The sequence below is a fragment of the Diachasma alloeum genome, unplaced genomic scaffold, assembly GCF_001412515.2.
Source record: "Diachasma alloeum isolate Michigan unplaced genomic scaffold, Dall2.0 Dall_scaffold_00287, whole genome shotgun sequence".
Taxonomy (NCBI): Eukaryota; Metazoa; Arthropoda; class Insecta; order Hymenoptera; family Braconidae; genus Diachasma; species Diachasma alloeum.
The window spans coordinates 324,018-345,358 of NW_021680426.1; the positions used below are offsets into that span (position 1 = coordinate 324,018).

The 21,341-nt window shown below is 41.4% G+C and overlaps 1 protein-coding gene across 1 annotated transcript in view; it reads left to right on the forward strand.

Moving 5' to 3' along the window:
- The window catches only part of LOC107038715 (actin-histidine N-methyltransferase), a 315,301-nt gene extending 305,996 nt beyond the window's left edge, over window positions 1–9,305 (forward strand). Inside the window, exon 6 of the mRNA XM_015257970.1 lies at window positions 8,898–9,305. Coding sequence (XP_015113456.1) covers window positions 8,898–9,023 — 126 coding nt within the window. The 3' untranslated portion in view covers window positions 9,024–9,305. The remainder of the gene's footprint in view (window positions 1–8,897) is intronic.
- Window positions 9,306–21,341: the final 12,036 nt, after the last annotated feature.

A 21,341-nucleotide genomic window follows, 5' to 3' on the forward strand; every position in this document is an offset into this window, starting at 1 on the left:
AGAGAGAGAGAGAGAGAGAGAGAGAGAGAGAGAGTAAACGAATGGGCCTTGACAGAGAGAAATATCTGCGAGAAAGGGGGATAAAAGCCTAAATGCGTATGATTTCTCGGCACAACCGGAAATGGCGTGCACGGGGATCCGTACGTGTACGAAAACCGCTAGCGACGAGGAATTAACGGGAAGACGAATATTCACTGAAGGAGAAAACTGGAGGTGTGGAATAGGCACTCGCAAGATGCCCTCAGTTCACATTCTCGAATTCTCTCTCGATCAGGAGCCTCGTGGCGTCGCTTCAATTATAGGGAGCTCACGAGCTTCTATTCGACGAAAAATCAGTATTATGGAAATAAAATATCAGGGAAAAGTGCTACGGAACGAAAAGCGCTTCCAAATGAGGCGTCAATCCGTTCGAACAATGAAAAGAATGCAAAACAGCACCACAGCTACATCCACACCACGTGGAGAGCATGCGTGTAACCCTATTTTATTTATGAATTCTCCACTTATGACTACACAATCACTTCTTAGAAATAGAGAGCGTATTTGTGAACCGATTATGCACTCCATGGGTGCACTTATCGTTCGACAAATACGGGGTTTTTGGAGAGGGCACGATGCCGTCATTCGATGATGCCGTAGCATGTGCATTCGCCTCCCATGGTCTTCCTACGGATTTTCGGGGGAAAATGTGCACTACTGCCGTTCTGGGAGTGTGCACTTGGGGTCAGAGGGTATTCTTACCATTTTTCTTCCAACCCAGGTTCCACGAGGAGTCCTCTCGGCGTCTCTTCCCTTGGGCTGCTCCAAAAGCGCGGCGACTTGGACGATGGCGGAACTGCGACTGAATCCAGCGTTCGACCGAGATGCTCGTGTGACGACGGGCGACTGAGGCGCTGTGTAACCAGTCATCGGAGAGTTACTTCTGCAGTCGGTGGGAACTCGCGCGCGGGAACGTTAATTCAAATTTAAACCCCGAACATGGAGTCTTAAAATAATTTATAATTCTATGTGGCTGGCACTTTATTTCCTTTGGCTGAAAATCGTTTGAAACTGAACTTTAACCGGAATTTAAAACTGAAACTGAAACTCGGATTGAGGGGAAAATATAGGCGGTTGTTCGCCTTTTATCAACGCGAATGCACTTTTCAACTGAGTGAGTGCATTTTTCGTAGCTGTCACTCTCCCGGGAGTTTATTGGGGAATCACCTCTAATAAAACTGTAAATCTAAAATGGGCCATGGCAATCCGTGTAGGCGAGAGGCCTAAATTCACCCACATGGCCTTCCAACCGTACCAGTGAGCTCAATAACCCCACGAAACGCGTAAGCTGGGGAGCGTGAGCATTTCAGCTCAACCTCGATGATCAGCAACTAACACTCAACGGAAATACGATATCTCACCGGGAGGCTCAGTCTATCGGCCACGATGCACGGTGGAGACTCGTTCCACTCAGAATTCGCGAAACTAACAAAATATCTATTAAACCGGTAAATACATTTGACTGTAAATTTACCTAAACCGTAATGACTCTAACCGTAAATCCCTCAATCCGAAACTAAACTGGAAATTACCTCGAAACATCGAGAGTTTATTTATTTGTTTTTAATTCAACTGAATATTTTATTTTTACTCGTTTTTATCGTGGATCGCCACGTGAATTTACTTGTTTTAAAGAGTCGAGCGTTATTCTCCCGCGGATGTTGATGTCCGGATGTTCTGATAATCCATATCCAAGGCTCGAGCTAAAGATTAGAAATGTTGCATCTCCCTTCGATAGGGGTGCTAACCTTCAGGGGGGTGGGGGGGATATGACGCGATTCTCTCTCTCTTAAAATTATTTACTCACCCTCGTCACTCTCTCTCCTTACAATTGACTTGGTGGAAAGTCCGCAGTTTTCCGATCTTGGGGTGAACTCTCGTACAGGTGGCGGAATTCTCGAAAATTCCGTCACAGTATTGTATCTACAACAATAAATCAATCAAAGTACAAAATCTCCAATTGTCATTAAAGAGCATAATATCTGATTGAAAAGAACTTTAATAAAAAACAAACATTGAAAGCCAAATAATAGCCTCCAAAACAAAACAAAAATAATAATAGTCCCCGCGTTTAACATGACGTTAATTTTTTATGGACAATAGTTCAATAGTTTTGTTCATTCAATCGATATTTAACCCTCAAAAACAATGATTTAAATGGCACAATCGCGGCAACTACCAGTGGAGCCCTCTGCCAGTTGAACCAGATATTAATGTGTGAAAATAGCTCCGTCGGTAAATCTGTGTTCCTCGAACTCTAAACTACCAACCAAGAAAAAAAAATAATAGAAAGAAACTACATTTTTTTTAAATTCAAACCAAGAAAAAAAATTGACAGAAAAAAACCACTTTTTTTATCGAAACCAAGAATAAAAAGCAATAGAAAAAAACATTTTAAAAAATTGAGATTTCGGTCGCCATTTTTTTTAGAACTTCTGTCCCCCACTGTATGTCAATTTTTCCAAAGTTAGAGTGCAGACGGATTTTTAGCGACAAATCGAAAAATTTGAATTACTCGGGAACTTTGCATGAATCACTTGCATGAATTGTGCATTTTCTAATTGGTTGGAATAGGAGACATTGAGATGAATATTTTGAGAAAAAAATTGAAATCGGTTGAGTAGTTTTTGAGATATTCAAGAAAATAAATTTGGATACAAAGTCGAATATCTCCTAAACTATCCATCCGATTTAGCCCATCTTCAATACCAAACATTTTAGTGCCAAAAGCAAACTTTGTACCAAATTTCAAGTTAATATGTCTGTTTCGGCGAGAATTAATCAAAAAACCTATGGAGAATCGAGATTTGGGAAACGGAATAGAGAATGTCACAAATAAATCACTGTCGCTGTGCGCGTGGGTAGTCACAATAAAAACGTCTATTTCCACTAAAAATGCAGAACTCCAAGAAAAATACACTCGTCAAAATGATCACAGTGAATGAATAATCAAGTTGAGACACACATAACTAAGCAGAGACCTATCACTTGCTTAGACACCTCCAAGAGACCAAGCTCCTTTTCAGCTCCACCACAGATGTCATCCACATATCTACCGCTGGTCAACGGATAGACGGGTAGAGGAAACCGATGTCCCTCATCCGCAACCAGCTGATTGAGAACTCTACAGGCTAAGAATGGAGCAGACTTTGTTCCGTAGGTTACGGTGGTAAACTGGTAGGTGCTGATCTGGCCTTGAGAATGTTGCCACAAGATCTGTTGAAGAGGCCAGTCCTCACGATGCACCTTGATTTGATGGAACATCTTCGTGATGTCCGTTATGAAAATATACCGATTCCGTCTTGCTTTGAGAAGAAGGTCAGAGATATCCTAAGTCAATTTGGCTCCAGTATGTTGAAGGTCATTGAGTGACATCCCACAGCTGGTCTTATTGGAGCCGTTGAATACCATGATGAGGACAGTAGTACATAGGAGTAGAAGAGTGAGTTCGTCTTAGAGAAGAACACCAAATGGAGTCAAGAGCCGATTGTCTTCCCTCAGAGACCCTCAACCCTCCTGAAGCCAAAGCTTCATGTACCAAGGTCATCCCCTCAGAGCGACAACCCGGTCTCAAGCCCCCGGCATTCCCCGAATCAGACATGATTGAAGCACATACCATGTGCCTCTTCATACTCTTTGAGAAAATCACTGTCCAGCTGAAGGGTTTTCTGATCCTTCTCCATTCTCCGAAACAGGCTGGTGAGACACGCTTTAGCCCGACAATAAGAGTCATCAAGCGCTGTCGGAGAATGTATAAGAGGCAGCCGAACCACATAACGCCCTGAGCTATCGCGAATGAGTGCGCTGAAAAAACTCCTCACATTCTGCCTCTTCCTTAATCAGAACACTATCCTCGGCTTTTGGAACTTTCTCTTGCAGCCAGAACTTGGTGAGAAGGTGGTCAAGTTCCTCGTTACTGACTGACACATGATCAGAGTTGGTCATCATGGGAATCACCGCCGAGGTCGGTCTGAGCACCACCCAACGGAAGATAATGTATATGGCTGTAGAGGAATCCTCTGGCCCCTTGATGACCGATACCAACGACAGGTAGTAAGGCTGGAGATGTCAACAAGCCTAGCTTCACCACAAGACTATCTGTAACGAATGACAACTCAAATCCAGAATCGACCAGCATCTTAACTTCGCACGTTGATTCATTTTCCCCAATCAGAGAAGCCACGGCTGTTGCGAGAAGAACACTTGGTCTGAGCTGAGATGACACTTCATGAATTGTCATTGCTACAGATGGAGAATCACTTGACAGCGACGACCGTTGAGAACGCTCCGAAATTATCGGCGTCGGTGTCGATACTGACGTCGGTTGCGAAAATCACGGTTGAGATCCATCAGGCCTAGAGACAGTGGACTGTATCTGGCTGTCACGAGGTTGAGACGATTGCTGAGCCACAGTTGGCTGAAACACAATCTGAGGAGCACATGAAGGACGACTGATATGAATCATAGAGTGATGATTCTTCTTGCAAACTGTGCACGTCTTCTGACTGCGACAAGCACGAATGGAATGCTTCCCCAGACAGTTGAAGCACAAGTACTTCCTCTCGAGAACTCCTTACGCTTATCAGGAGTCAATAACTTAAATTTCGGGCATCTATCAATAAAATGATCGGAGCATATGGAGCCGGGATTGGCACTCATGTCTGTCCATGACTGAGAACTCGACCTCTGATCACCAGTACCAGCTGAGACATTCAACACGTTAGCTGGCTTAGATCTAGGTGGTTGTTGGTGAGAACTCGACGTAACCACCTGGGGAGCTTGAAGCTCGATCCTCTCCTTCGCTCTGGCCCTGCTCAGAATAAACTCCTTCAACTCCTCAATCGAAGAGAAGGCCGTGGTAGCACCGATCTTAATTTCCCACGCCTTCTTCGTCTTAGCATCCAGACGACTCGAGACCACATGCACCAGAATGTCGTCCCAATGCTGCACTGGCCGCCCTAACGTCTTCAAAGCATTCAAGGCTTCGGTAGTGGAGTTCAGACGGACATTGAACTCCTTAGACGTTCGATTGATAATCCTCGGAATGCTAAACAATTTCTCCAGCTGAATAGATATGAGGAGACGTTCATTATCGTATCTACCCGTGAGCATGTCCCAAGCTGGCAGAAAAGAGGCTTGTGACACCGACAGAGTCGACACCAATTGCTTAGGTTCACCAGCGAGAGAAGTGAGCAAATAGTGGAATTTTTCGACAGTAGAAAGCGCATTATTACCAACCACCATTGAGAGGAAGAGATCCTTGTAAGAAGTCCATTCTGAGAAATTCCCAGAGAAAGTTGGCAGAGAAATCTTAGACAATTGCCTCTGAAACACTTGAACAGTTGGAGCATATGCACTAGGCCTACGGTGAAATGATTCTGATAAATCTATCGAATCGTCCAGGGATTTTATCAGCCCGATAAACGTAGTTCTTGCTGCGGAGTAACTTAATAAGTACTCATCATAGACTTGCTTCTTGACGTAGTCGTGCTCGAGAATCTCAGCACAGTCCTTACTAGAGAGCAGCTTTAAGTGCTGCTCCTCAAACTGACTCCAGTGAGTCTCTAAAATGTCCAGCTTGGACTGCAGTTCGGTGACCGACAGCTGCTTAATTCTTTCGGCTACAGAGTCTGTTTTGAAAGGCTCAATAAATTGTGCCCTACTGGCTTGGATCATAACTCTGCCTGCGTACGAGATTTTAAAAAAAAACAAGGTGAAACGAAAAAAAACGCAAACAAAGAATATCAGCACTAGAGATGATAGAGAAGAGCAACAGCGGAAGAAGCAGCACAGGCAATAGCCAACACGTCGAAATAAGCAGAAGCAGTAGCGAATCAGGCGGAAATCAATAGAAAAATTAATACTAATAATTATTAACTTCCCTGTGAGAAGGTCTGATTGCAGCGGAGATGAGCAAAGAACCTCAGCAAACAGTGAGAAAGTCGAAAAATCTGCTTCTGGTAGGCTGCAAAGAGGTGAACTGGAGCCCCAGGATGAGTGTTACTACTCGATTTTGAACTCTAGTGGCGCGCACGAAGTCAAAGGTTTTGAATGAGCACCCCTGCACCACTACGTCACACGGGGGAGGAGCGAATACAGTTTCCCGCGATTTCCACAACACCACGCGCACTAATGTTTCACCAAAAAAAAATGTTCACTTTTCCCGAAGATCCGGCTCGAAGGACCAAATGTTTCAGCGAGAATTAATTAAAAAAACCCGAGGGAGAGCCGGCTTCGGGAAACGGATAGGGAAATTCACACAAAATAAATGTCACTGTTCGCGTGGATAGAGTCATGATAAAAACTTATATTTTTACTAAAAAAATACACCGAAGTCAATAAATATTTATAATAAAATAAACACTGTCAACTAATAATTAAGTTGAGACACGTTAGAAAATTCTCACGTATGAGATGTTCACAATAATTAAAGATTATAAGCGCGGAGATAAAACACGCGGTGTTCACTTGTCGCCATGCGATTCGAGAAGAAAGAGATTTGGCAAGTGTCGCGACAGGTGGCCCTGATGCAAATTAGATTGGGCGCGGTCGGTCAATCAGATTCGCGCCCAGGAGGTGCTGCCACTAGAGACTAAAAGGCTGACCCACCGTGATATAAGGCTGATGCCTCAATAATGTCAATTTCTAGGAAAACTAGAGTGCTAACAAAAATTTTCTGCGAAAAACCGAAAACTAGAAATAGCTGAAAACCTTTGAATAAACGGGTATACATATTTTGACAGATTACAATAGAAGACATCAAGACAAGTATTTTGGAAAAAAAATTTTAATCGGTTGAGTAGTTTTTGAGATACTCAAAAAAATATATTTGTATATAAAGTCGAATATCTCCTAAACTATCCATCCGATTTAGCCCAGCTTCAATACCAAACATTGAAGTGCCAAGAGAAAACCTTCTACCAAATTTCAAGTTAATATGTTAATTTTTAGGAAAACTAGAGTGCTAATAAAAGTTTTCAGCGAAAAACCGAAAAATAGAAATATCTCGAAAACATTGTATGAACGGATATAGATATTTTGATGGATTGCAATAAAAGATATGAAGACAAGTATTTTGAAGAGAAAAAAATTGAAATCTGAAAATTGAAAATTGAAATCTGAAAATTGAAAATTGAAAATATGTGGGATAGTTTTCGGGATATTTGCAAAAAAGATTTAAAAACAAATGATGATTTCTCAAAAATGGCTGAATCATTTCAGTTGAACTTTAGCACAGACTTAGTACTCATCAATGCGACTAATCTCACAAAATTTTAAATTTTTTGAAATTATTTCAGCCATTTATTCGTTTCATTTTCTAAAAGTTGACCATCAAGTGGATCAAGTTGACCACGCGCACATACATACATGGTCCGCAAACTTCGTATTTTTACGTTTCAGACCATTCTACATCATTTCCAGGCCAAATTAGAGAATCGAAAAATCGTACGATTTCAATATTTCCATTCGGAAGCAAAAGCTCTTTATCTTTTTTGCATCCTGAGATATTGTCCAAAAACTAATTTCGGTATTTAAGTGACATATCTTGTATCATGTGTCCACCTCTGCATTACATTTTGTGTTGGGTTATGATATTCAGGAGGCTTTATTTCTACTAATCAATGCTCAATCAATCAAAAAAACTGAAGGTTATTCTCCTGAATTTCATTTAGTTTTAGAAATGTGCAGCTCATTGGTATTGCATCGGAGACTACAGAAGACTTTTTTCTCACCCAATTGAATTCGATGATCTTTCTCTTTTATCATACAAACCATTGCGAAAACGATGAAATTCAATTCAGTCATTCCTGTAGATTTTCAGACTGGAAGATGTAAAGTCCATATTTCAGGGTGTGAAATTGATGCACAAAAGTTAACAGGGATATTAATGAGGAGTTTCACCGAATTATGAAGAAAGTAAAAGGAAATTCATCAGCATTTAATTGGGTGAGAAAAAAGTCTCTTGTAATTTCTGATGGAATACCAACGATGTATCTAATTCGAAAAATAGTATGTGGAAATTAACTCTTCTGAGTATCATATGCGAGCACAGGACGTAGTTCCGCGGTAAAGACATGAAACAAGATGTTTCACTCAAATTGGAACCGACCCCAAATAAGTTTTCCATACTAAAATACACACTGAGAAAAAAAATTCTAATATCTGAAACATATTCACTTTAGACAAGTCATTTTTCCTCCATCGCTTAATTCTCTCAGACATTTCAATTCACGTAGCCCGAGAAAGGTGGCATGCTTTAAAAGGTTCTTGTACTCAAGTATAATTCTGTCGCAAATGAAGTTACTCAAATTGCGTAGAAAAATCATCAGTCTTTAAATGGTTAGTGTTTTCATAATTCTTTCATTCACTTCCAATGTTTTGAAATGTAATATATTCATGGTGTAACGCAGAACGATAGTGATAAATGAGAACTTATTCGAGATTCGTGTAGCGCAAATATTTTGTGATTTAAGCCTTTGAAAAAAATTTACTTCTCTCAAGTAAATATGATCTACATATTAAGAAATTTTCCTCTCAGTGTAGATACATGAAAAACGATACTTTTTGAGAAGCTGCAAAATTTTCCGACAAAATCTATGGGTTCAAATTCGTTTTATGTTGTTTTCAATGACTCGCAATTACAATTATAATTGAAAAAAAAAAGTTTTCTGAACAAAAAAAAATGAATCTTTAAAATCTCTGCCAATAATTGAGTTAGAGCGCTCCGGTTGTCCCTATTTTTTTCTTTTAGATTATATTTTTCGATAGAAAATAGATATAAAACATTTCAAATTTGTAGGCAATTTTTCGTGTACAGAATTGGCGGATTCACTGGCATATTTTTTTTACATTAATAGGAGGACTTGAAGATTCTCAATACGACGATGTCACCAATTCGGAAAATGGCAGTCAAGCTTCGCGTATCAGAGAAAAAAATTCTTATTCAAGCAATTGAGTACGTGGAACAGTGGATGAAGGCGTGAGAAGCTTCAGGGATTATATTTTCTACCAATCCCAGGAAATGTTGCGAATATATTTGGATAGTACTCTCCCCTGAGGAAGGCAAAGGACGTCCGACGCTCTGAAAAGGGATACATTTCAGGACTTCACGACGACAGCAAGATCAAGACTCATTGTATTGTGGAGAATGAATTTTATTTTGACAATATTTTGTAGATCCTTGCAAAATAAGTTGGATGATAATAAATCGATAAATGTAATCACCAGGGCCCGGAAGTTCGTGTCGCTAAAATCATGGGGGTACCGTGCCTGAATCGAACAATGAAAAAAAAACAAAACAACTGGAATGTCAGAAAATTGGAGGTTGCTTTTGATTTAATTTTCTGAAATTGATGTTCTTTCTTCTTTTTTTTTCAAACACTTGAGATTTTATTCGGGTGTAAAGAGGGGAGGAATGGGATGATCCATAATTATAGGATCGATAAATAGAGTCCCTGTCCTAAATGACGGGAAAATTATGTGAAAATAGTGTACATTGCCACACTATATTCACATAATTTTCCCGGCAATATACTCCACAGCCTCTTAGATTCACCCTAGGTGAATTTATTTTATTGGAGATGCTGGAGAGGATAACTATAGCCATCCTGGAATGTGTCCTAGGTGGACACCTGTTGGGACTGCTGGAAAAAAGCCTCTTAGGTGTCCTTCTGAGTGTCCTAGGTAGAATCCTGTTGAAACTGATGGGAAAAATTCTTCTTAGTGTCTTTCTGAGTGTCCTAGGTACAATACTGTTGGAACTGACGGGAAAAATCCTTCTTAATGTCCTTCTGAGTGTCCTAGGTAGAATCCTGTTGAAACTGATGGGAAAAATTCTTCTTAGTGTCTTTCTGAGTGTCCTAGGTACAATACTGTTGGAACTGACGGGAAAAATCCTTCTTAATGTCCTTCTGAGTGTCCTAGGTAGAATCCTGTTGAAACTGATGGGAAAAATTCTTCTTAGTGTCTTTCTGAGTGTCCTAGGTACAATACTGTTGGAACTGACGGGAAAAATCCTTCTTAATGTCCTTCTGAGTGTCCTAGGTAGAATCCTGTTGAAACTGATGGGAAAAATTCTTCTTAGTGTCTTTCTGAGTGTCCTAGGTACAATACTGTTGGAACTGACGGGAAAAATCCTTCTTAATGTCCTTCTGAGTGTCCTAGGTAGAATCCTGTTGAGACTGCTGGGAAAAATTCTTCTGGGTGTCCTTCCGAGTGTCCTTGGTAGATTCCTGTTGGAACTGCTGAGGAAAATCCTTCTAAATGTCCTTCTGAGTGTCCCAGGTGGAATCCTGTTGGGACTGCTGTCAAAAATCCTTCTAGGTGTCCTTCTGAGTGTCCCAGGTGGAATCCTGTTGGGAATGCTGGCAAAAATCTTTCTAGGTGTCCTTCCGAGTGTCCTTGGTAGATTCCTGTTGGGACTGCTGGGAAAAATCCTTCTAGGTGTCCTTCTTAGTGTCCGAGGTATAATCCTGCTGAGACTGACTGGAAAAATCCTTCTTAATGTCCTTCTGAGTGTCCTTGGTAGAATCCTGTTGGAACTGATGGAACAAATCCTTCTAGGTGTCCTTCTGAGTGTCCTAGGTGGAATCCTGTTGAGACTGATGGGAAAAATCCTTCTGGGTGTCCGTGGTAAAATCCTGTTGGGACTGCTGGGAAAAATCCTTCTAGGTGTCCTTCCGAGTGTCCTTGGTAGAATCCTGTTGGAACTGATGGAACAAATCCTTCTAGGTGTCCTTCCGAGTGTCCTTGGTAGAATCCTGTTGGAACTGATGGAACAAATCCTTCTAGGTGTCCTTCCGAGTGTCCTTGGTAGAATCCTGTTGGAACTGATGGAACAAATCCTTCTAGGTGTCCTTCCGAGTGTCCTTGGTAGAATCCTGTTGGAACTGATGGAACAAATCCTTCTAGGTGTCCTTCTGAGTGTCCTTGGTAGACTCCTGTTGGGACTGCTGGGAAAAATCCTTCTAGGTGTCCCTCCGAGTGTCCTTGATAGATTCCTGTTGGGACTGCTAGGAAAAATCCTTCTAGGTGTCCTTCTGAGTGTCCTAGGTATAATCCTGTTGAGAGTGATTGGAAAAATTCTTCTTAATGTCCTTCTGAGTGTCCTTGGTAGATTCCTGTTGGGACTGCTGGCAAAAATCCTTCTAGGTGTCCTTTTGAGTGTCCTAGGTAGAATCCTGTTGAGACTGCTGGGAAAAATCCTTCTACGTGTCCTTCCGCAATTTAATAAAATTTGGAAAATTCTGAAATTCCGAAAAAATACATGTGGAGTTGATGGTAGTATATTCGGTAGGGATCGTACTGCTTGCACTTCATTCAGTTGGCCCTGGTGTATTTTGGATGCTTCTTGTAAACCTGGGTCTTATTCATTCATTCCTCGTCCCGACATGCTCTTGCGCCCTTGATATCATAAGACCTTCATAACACGTCAGACATTTCATTCAACTATCGATACTCCCTAAGACCAGGTAAGCACTGGTAGTAATTCACCAGTGGGCCAGACTCCTTTAAGGTTTGTGACATCCCGGATAAGCTAATACCAAGCTCTTTAGCATGGTTGGTATGGCACCTGGTATATTGGGTGATAAATAGAGGTATCCAAATGGTATAGGGGATGAAGAATCTATCATCAGGGGCAGGGTCTTCTTCAATCACCGGCGTGATTTTGCCATGGAGATTTCGGCGGATAGCTGTTACCATTCTCTTCAGCCTTTCTGAGAGAATTCTCCCGATAAGACTTTGGAGGATAATGCAAATAATCTCTTCAGTATCTTCAGCACGATTCTCCCGCGGTGACTTTAAAGCTTCCGTAGGATAATTCTCGCTAGAATTGTCAACAAGAATCTACCTAGGACACTCAGAAGGACACTTAGAAGGATTTTTGCCAGCATTCCCAACAGGATTCCACCTGAGACACTCAGAAGGACACCTAGAAGGATTTTTCCCAGCAGTCCTAACAGGATTCTACCTAGGACACTCAGAAGGACACTTAGAAGGATTTTTGCCAGCATTCCCAACAGGATTCCACCTGAGACACTCAGAAGGACACCTAGAAGGATTTTTCCCAGCAGTCCTAACAGGATTTTACCTAGGACACTCAGAAGGACATTAAGAAGGATTTTCCCCATCAGTTCCAACAGGATTATACCTAGGACACTCAGGAGGACACCTAGAAGGATTTTTCCCAGCAGTTCCAACAGGATTCTACCAAGGACACTCGGAAGGACACCTAGAAGGATTTTTCCCAACAGTCCTAACAGGATTCTACCAAGAACACTCAGAAGGACATTAAGAAGGATTTTCCCCATCAGTTCCAACAGGATTATACCTAGGACACTCAGGAGGACACCTAGAAGGATTTTTCCCAGCAGTTCCAACAGGATTCTACCAAGGACACTCGGAAGGACACCTAGAAGGATTTTTCCCAACAGTCCTAACAGGATTCTACCAAGAACACTCAGAAGGACATTAAGAAGGATTTTTCCAATCAGTCTCAGGAGGATTATACCTAGGACACTCAGAAGGACACCTAGAAGGATTTTTCCCAGCAGTTCCAACAGGAATCTACCAAGGACACTCGGAAGGACACCTAGAAAGATTTTTGCCAGCATTCCCAACAGGATTCCACCTGGGACACTCAGAAGGACACCTAGAAGAATTTTTGCCAGCAGTCCCAACAGGATTCCACCTGGGACACTCAGAAGGACATTTAGAAGGATTTTCTCCAGCAGTCCCAACAGGAATCTACCAAGGACACTCGGAAGGACACCCAGAAGGATTTTCCCTGCAGTCTTAACAGGATTCTACCTAGGACACTCAGAAGGACATTAAGAAGGATTTTTCCCATCAGTTCCAACAGGATTCTACCTAGGACACTCAGAAAGACACTAAGAAGAATTTTTCCCATCAGTTTCAACAGGATTCTACCTAGGACACTCAGAAGGACACCTAAGAGGCTTTTTTCCAGCAGTCCCAACAGTTGTCCACCTAGGACACATTCCAGGATGGCTATAGTTATCATCTCCAGCATCTCCAATAAAATAAATTCACCTAGGGTGAATCTAAGAGGCTGTGGAGTATATTGCCGGGAAAATTGTATGAATATAGTGTGGCAATGTACACTATTTTCACATAATTTTCCCGTCATTTAGGACAGGGACTCTATTTATCAATTCCATCCTATAATTATGGATCATCCCATTCCCCCCCTCTTTACACCCGAATAAAATCTCAAGTGTTTGAAAAAAAAAAAAGAAAAAACATCAATTTCAGAAAATTAAATCAAACGCAACCTCCAATTTTCTGACATTCCAGTTGTTTTGTTTTTTTTTTTCATTGTTCGATTCAGGCACGGCACCCCCATGATTTTCGCGACATGAACTTCCGGACCCTGGTAATCACCAATTCTAGTTGATGGTTGCTAAAACTATCTCGAATGTGAGTAATTTTATGGAACGTCATCGAAGGTGGAGGACAAAATCCCCAACCCTGCCTGAATCCCAGAACCCCGAACAACTGCCCAAATCGTCCGAAGAGTCGCCCGTGGCGGTAATGTAAATTAAATCTTTCTTTCCTTTAATTTTTATCTATTCTGATGCTATCATCTATTCTAACCCTATATATATTATCATTCTACTAAGTTTTGACCATTGTGTCTTCTGAATTTTCACTCTTTAGACCCTTATATTTTTTTATCCTTATGCTCTCCAGGTATCTTTTAGGAAAATCCATATTTTATTTAATGTTTATTTACAATAATGAACGTTTTTTATTCATTTAATTTTGTAAATTAATGTTATTTTTTCTGATGCTTACTTTTGGTAACGCTAATTTTTTCTTACCTTTATTTTTTAAGGCCCGTAGAGTTTCACCCTTATAATTTAACACTTCTATTTTGAACCTTCTATCTGGGCTCTCTGTTTTTTACGCTTAAATTTTGACCCTTATAAGTAGGTATACATGGCCGATTCTGGATAATGTGCTGAATCTCCGTCTAGAATCGGCACACTGCAAAAACTCCGGTCTTACGAATGCTCTGAAACTAAGATCTAAGACCGTAAGACCGGTAAACGGTCTTAAAATCAGACCAATTTCCGATCTTAACATGCGATCTTACGCATTTTAACATCGTTCATGAGTCTGATTATGGGAATAAGATCCCTTTCCGATCTTAAATTTTGAGATCGCAACTTTAAGCCCGGTAACGGGTCTGATTTTAAGATCACTAGGTTGGTTTAAGTTCAGTGACATGTAAGACCGATTGCCAATGTAAGATCAATACAATGATTAAGATCGAAAATGTAAGACCAATTTCGAGTCGTAGATAAAACTGTACTAATCAATCGATAAATTAATTAATTAATCAAAAAATTAATCATTAATTGATTAATTAATTAATCAATTTATCAATTGATTAGTAAATTGATATATAAATTTACTCCATCATTAAATCAGTGGTTTATTGAGTTACAAATTGAATAAACCTTTATTTTTGACCCTTCGATTTTGACCCTTGTGACCCTTAAATTCTGACACTTATATTTTGACCTTTATATTTTGAATTGGTGTGGTTATTCGCACCACTATCTCGTGTCTCGTGTCTCGTGTCTCTGAAGGACCTCGTATATATCAGAATGCATCGCAACTCGTTGCTTGTGTCTCGCGTCTCGTTGCTCTTGTCTCGTGTCTCGTGCCTCGTGACTCGTGTCTCGTGACTCGTGACTCGTGTCTCGTGACTCGTGGTTTGTGTCTTGTCTCATGTCATGGATTCTCTAAGGGGTGTAAGTTCTTGGACTTCGTGGTTCGTAGCTCGTGACTCGTGTCTCGTGGCTCGTACCTCGTGTCTTGTTTCTCCCGTCTCGTGGCTCGTGCCTCGTGTCTCCTGACTCGTGCCTCGTATCTTCTTTCTTGTTTCTCAAATGCTCTAAATGGTGAAGGTTCTCGGAGTGCGTGGCTCGTTTCTCGTGACTCGTGTCTCGCGCCTCGTGTCTAGTGCCTCGTGTCCCGTGTATCGTGTCTTGAATTCTCAAAGAGGTGAAATTTCATGGAATGCGTAGCTCATAGCTCATGCCTCCTGGCACGTGGCTCGTGGATGGTATCTTGTATCTTGAATTGTCAAAGGGGTAAAGGTTCTTGGACTTCGTGGTTCGTAGCTCGTGATTCGTTTCTCGTGGCTCGTGTCTCGTGGCTCGGGTCTTGTGTCTTGTCTCTCGTGTCTTGGATTCTCTAAGGGGTGAGAGTTCTTGGACTGCATGGCTCGGAGCTCGTGACTCGTGACTCGTGTCTCGTGACTCGTGTCTCGTGTCTTGGCTTTCGTGTCTTGAATTCTCTACGGGGTGAAAGTTCTTTGACTTCGTGTCTCGTATCACGTACCTGGTGTCTCGTGACATGTGGCTCGTGCCTCGTGTCTTCTTTCTCGTTTCTCAAATGCTCCAAGTGGTGAAGGTTCTCAGAGTGCGTGTCTCGTGTCTCGTGAATCGAGTCTCGTGACTTGTGTCTCGTGTCTCACTCTCTCGTGTCTTGTATCTCTGAAGGACCTCGCACATATCCCATTACATCGTGGCTCGTGCCTCGTGTCTCATGTCTTGAATTTTCTAAGGGGAGAAAGTTCATGGACGGCGTAGCGCGTCAGTCATGTCTCGTGGCTCGTGTCTCGTATCCCGTGGCTCCTCTTTTGTGTCTTGTGCCTCGTGTCATGGATTCTTTAAGGGGTGAAAGTTCTGGGACTTCGTGGTTCGTAGCTCGTGACTCGTGTCCTGTGGCTCATGTCTTGTTTCTCGTCTCTCGTGGCTCGTGCCTCGTATCTTGTAACTTGTTGCTCGTGTCTCGTTTCTCGTCTCACGTGCCTCGTGTCTGTTGACTCGTGCCTCGTGTTTCATGTCTGGTGTCTCGTGTCTTGGATTCTCTAAGAGGTAAAAGTTCTTGGACTGCATGGCCTGTAGGTCGTAAATCGTGTCTCGTGACTTGAATTCTCTAAGAAATGAAAGTTCATGAACTGCGGGGCTCGTAGCTCGTAGCTAGTGTCTCGTGGCTCGTGGCTGGTGTCTTGTGTCTTGATTTCTCGGAGGGGTAAAAGTTCTTGGACTACGTGGCTCGTAGCTCGTGACTGGTGTCTCGTGGCTCGTGTCTCGTATCTCGTCGCTGGTGTTTTGTATCTTGTGCCTCATGTCTTGAATTCTCTGAGGTTAAAGTTCATGTACTGGGTGGCTCGTAGTCCGTGGCTCGTAGTTCGTGTCTCGAGGCTCGTGTCTCGTGTCTCGTGGCTCGTGTCTGGTGTCTCGTGGCTCGTGTCTTGTGTCTCGTATCTTGGATTCTCTAAGAGGTGAAAGTTCATGGACTGCGTGGCGAGTAGCTCGTGTCTAGTGGCTCGTGGCTGGTGTCTTGTGTCTTGAATTCTCGAAGGCATAAAAGTTCTTGGACTTCGTGGCTTGTAGCTCGTGACTCGTGTCTCGTGTCTTCCATCTCGTGTCTTGCATCTCGTATCTCGACTCTCGTGGCATTTGAGAAACGCGAAAGAAGACACGAGGCAAGAGCCACGAGTCACGAGACACGAGGCCCGTGATACGAGACACGAGCAACGAGTGACTAGATACGAGGCACGAGCCATGAGACACGAGAAACAAGACACGAGGCACGAGCCACGAGATTCGAGACACGAGTCACGAGCTACGAACCATGGAGTCCAAGAACTTTCACCCCTCAGAGAATCCAAAACACGACCCACGAGTCACGCGCCACGCAGTCCATGAACGTTCACCTCTTAGAGAATTCAAGACACGCGACACGAGACACGAGTCACGAGCTACGAACCATGGAGTCCAAGAACTTTCACCCCTCAGAGAATCCAAAACACGACCCACGAGTCACGCGCCACGCAGTCCATGAACGTTCACCTCTTAGAGAATTCAAGACACGCGACACGAGACACGAGTCACGAGCTACGAACCATGGAGTCCAAGAACTTTCACCCCTCAGAGAATCCAAAACACGACCCACGAGTCACGCGCCACGCAGTCCATGAACGTTCACCTCTTAGAGAATTCAAGACACGCGACACGAGACACGAGCCACGCACTCCGAGAACCTTCACCACTTAGAGAATTTGAGAAACGAGAAAGAAGACACGAGGCACGAGCCACGAGATTCGAGACACGAGTCACGAGCTACGAACCATGCAGTCCAAGAACTTTCACCCCTCAGAGAATCCAAAACACGACCCACGAGTCACGCGCCACGCAGTCCATGAACTTTCACCTCTTAGAGAATTCAAGACACGCGACACGAGACACGAGACATGAGACACGAGCCACGCACTCCGAGAACCTTCACCACTTAGAGAATTTGAGAAACGAGAAAGAAGACACGAGGCACAAGCTACGAGTCACGCACCACGCAGTCCATGAGCTTTCACCTCTCACAAGGAACACTGCGCAGGTGTCCCCCTCCGATTTCGATGAAACTTAAATATGTTATAGGGGACCCAAAACTAAGGGACACGTATTTTTTTTTAGCTGCCCATATTGGGTTTTAGGGGATGAAAGTGCTCTCTGAAGTTGACCACCTCTCGGGGTCATTTTTCGATTGCACACATAAGGAAGCTTTTTGAACAACTCTTTCGCAGTGTATCATGAAGGTTACAAGGAATAATGAAAATACTAATTAGAACCGTCTCCGGTGGGTGAAATATGGACGGTAAACTACCCTTGTGAAAATTCATTTTTCTCATAGAAAAAAAACTTTTGATGGAAATCCCATGGGATAAATTCCATTTGAAAAAGTAGAAAAAAATTCGGGATACCTGTTTTGTTTTTTTTTTAATCGAAATTTAAAACTTAAAAATAGATTTTTCGTGAATTGCGAAATTTCAAACTTTTTCCTGTACAAAACGAAGCTTACGGCCAATAATGAGAGAAACCATTGGGACAGGATCCAGGAGTGATGTCGGGGAGGTTAACTACCCTTTGGAGGGGGGAGGATTTTTTTCAATAAGGGAGAAAAAATATCGATGACAATTTTACGAAACACATTTCGATCGAAAGCATGATACAATTCAAAGCACCTCCTGCGATTCTTTTTCCCAAATTAAAATTGAAAGTAAAATACTTTTTTTTATTATATACAAGTCTTCGATTTTTTGGTACATAAAAAAGATGAGTGATGAGTCTCTGGAAGTAACACTTGGAGGCTAAATGAACTTTCTGGGAGTTACTTTTAATTATATTAGTGAACAGAATTCATTTGAAAGAGTAAAGAATAATAAGAAATATCGAAATTTGAACCCATGAAAATGTTCATTGCTAGTTATATATGAATTACAACCTTTAAATTATCCGTCTATTCGTATCACAGTACCATAGTCCCAACTAAATGGTAAGGATTGAATGAAGATCCGATATGGAAAGGAATCAATGATGGTAGTAATCCCCAAATGATGAAATTCAGAATATACATTGATATTATTATAGAAGCTCAGACCATTTATTCTTTCTAGTATTATGTTCTCAATCAGCATACTTTCTGTTGGGATCAATCTACAGTATAGATAGTATTAGGGGACGTAATGCGTACAAAACTGATATTCTTCAAAAAAATGCAGCAAACAAAGTGATTTTTTGCACCATGAGCATCTGACAAATGCAATATTGGAACAGCCTTCATTATCACAGTACGGATGAGATGATTGCCCGAATGCAAAATCGACAGGATTTTCGATTTCATCTGGTTTTTTATATATGTAACCACTCTGAAACCAAGCATAATGAAATAAATTTTGATACCTGGGTAATGATAATTGATCATGGACTAAAAACTAACTTTATGATATTGTTCCGCAAATGTAAATTAATATCATAGTCCATTAGGACGATACTATCTGAAAAATGACGAACATAATTCTTCCATATCCTAAAACCATATACGTCAAGGGGCTGAAGTTTTCCAATAGTCCTCTTTGGTATCAGCATAGTGAATAATTCTTTATCCGGAGGAGTAATTTCTTTCACGACTTGAGGACAATGTCCGCTCCAGGAATCGATTAACAGTAGACTTCTAGGACCCACGTTTGGGAAAAAGACCCCATTCAACCAGGTTTTGAAATGCTCCGAAAAATCAAGTACTAGATGATAATCCTAATTATTGTATAGAACATATCATGTTTGTTAGGTCTTAAATATTGTCATACGTGAAGTGAGTTTTCCCGATTTTGAAGCGGTGATGAACACATTCGCAGGTTTGAAGAGATTTTGCTCCACTATTGGATCGAAATTTCCAGAAGGTTCATTCAAAACCTGGAAGAGAGATGAAAGTAATTTTCCCTCAGCAGAAATCAGAGGTTGTACTGTATAACTAGGTGTCGTTGAAGTTATCGATTGTACGATGCACGCTACTTGTTTAGTAGCTTCTTCAGCTAACGTTCGCCCTGAAAGAATTTCCAATTGGAAACCACTTTGATCAGTATTATAAATGTTTTCTGGGCCATACGTATCCCAATAAGACCGAACTTTCAGGAGAAATTCATCCGCTTCTTTTTGTATCTCTTCCCGAATCTCTAATGTTTTTCTGGTGATAAATTTGTTAATCTTCCGGGATGTTATGCGGTGTGCTCGTTTGAAATGATGCAACCACCTGGACGAAGCTGTAAAACCAACGTCTTCGAAGCCGATTTCCTTCCGGGCTTGCAGGGCCCACCTTCGGAGGTCAGTATCGTGGACGATCAAACCTGCATCGATAGCATTCTTCATATTCTTTAATGTGTACTCCGAAATGCGTTTCAACTTCTCCATGTATGTCCCTCCTTTATTGATTTGATTCGCCCAGCGTCGTAACTGTCTACGCGATTTCACCTTCCTGAATCGATGGGAAACAGTTTCTATAGAGAGATTCTTCTTCTTCTTTCCACTTCACCAGAAGTCAACGGCATTCTTTTTATATTCGAAATCTACAGGTTCCTCATCCTCCGAACAACTGTCAGGTGATTCTTCAGTATGTGGTTGAAATTCTTTATCTTCGACCGCTATCATTTCGATATCTTTATAAGGCCCTTGAAAATCCAGGGATGTTTCTTCGATCATTTCAACTCCATTATATTCCTCCATTGATTGAATCAATATCCTTTCGAACGTGTCTGCTAATTCACGTTCCTCGTTGTTCACGGGTGTTTCAGCAAGATTGAGAACTTCAAATGTTGCCATCAGAAGTCGGATAACGTTGATCGGATTAACTTTCATGGTAGAACAAGTATAGATCACGACACTCACCGAAAAACTACTTTTCTCTTCGATGTATGTTCATAGACTGATTGTAATTCACAAGAGGGATGGAAATGAAAAACATTGATATCGTATAAGTTATATTGATCAGAGTAATTTCATCCCCAGATAGCAAATGAGCCATTTGTATCAATATGTTTACAATTCCCGAATATTCTTCAGTTGTGGTTCTGCATTATCAAACAGAATGGTATTGTCATATGTCGCCATTTACGTCTCATTGAAAACGATATCACATCGAAGCGATAAGAGCAACCGAAATACATTTTATCCGCGATCCATTATTTACTATACAAAATCATCGGCTCCTCTTTGTACCACCCATCCACGTTCATATACAGATGAAAATTTGAATTCCTCAAAATATTTCATCATAACTCATTTTTTCAAATTGGAAATGGAAGCCATTTAATGGAATCTCTACTCTGGCCTTCGGTGAAATTTTTTAGATTCATGGTCATTCCTTATTTCTTTTGAAAATGGATGAGGTTGGTCCGATCGATTCGATAAAATACCACGAGGATTGTTAAGCTTTCAAGTTTCACTCCCGAAGACTATTTCAATTGTTTCACTTATCATTCCGTGTAAGATCAGTCTATTATAACAAACAATTTAAAACCCATAATTTTTCAAAGAATCGATGTTTCTTACCTTAAAATTCTAATTTGCGGAAAAAATCCTAAATATGTGCTTTAAATTGTCTCATGCTTTCGAACGAAATGTGTTTCGTAAAATTCTCATCGATATTTTTTCTCCCTTATTAAAAAACATCCCCCCCCCCTCCCAAATGTAATTAACCTCCCCGAGACCACTCCTGGATCCTGTCCCAATGGTTTTCCTCATCATTAGCCGTAAGCTTCGTTTTGTACAGGAAAAAGTTTGAAATTTCGCAATTCACGAAAAATCCATTTTTTCAAGTTTTGAATTTCGATTAAAAAAAAAACCAAAACAGGTATTCTATATTTTTTTCTACTTTTTCAAATGGAATTTATCCCATGGGATTTCCATCAAAAGTTTTTTTCTATGAGAAAA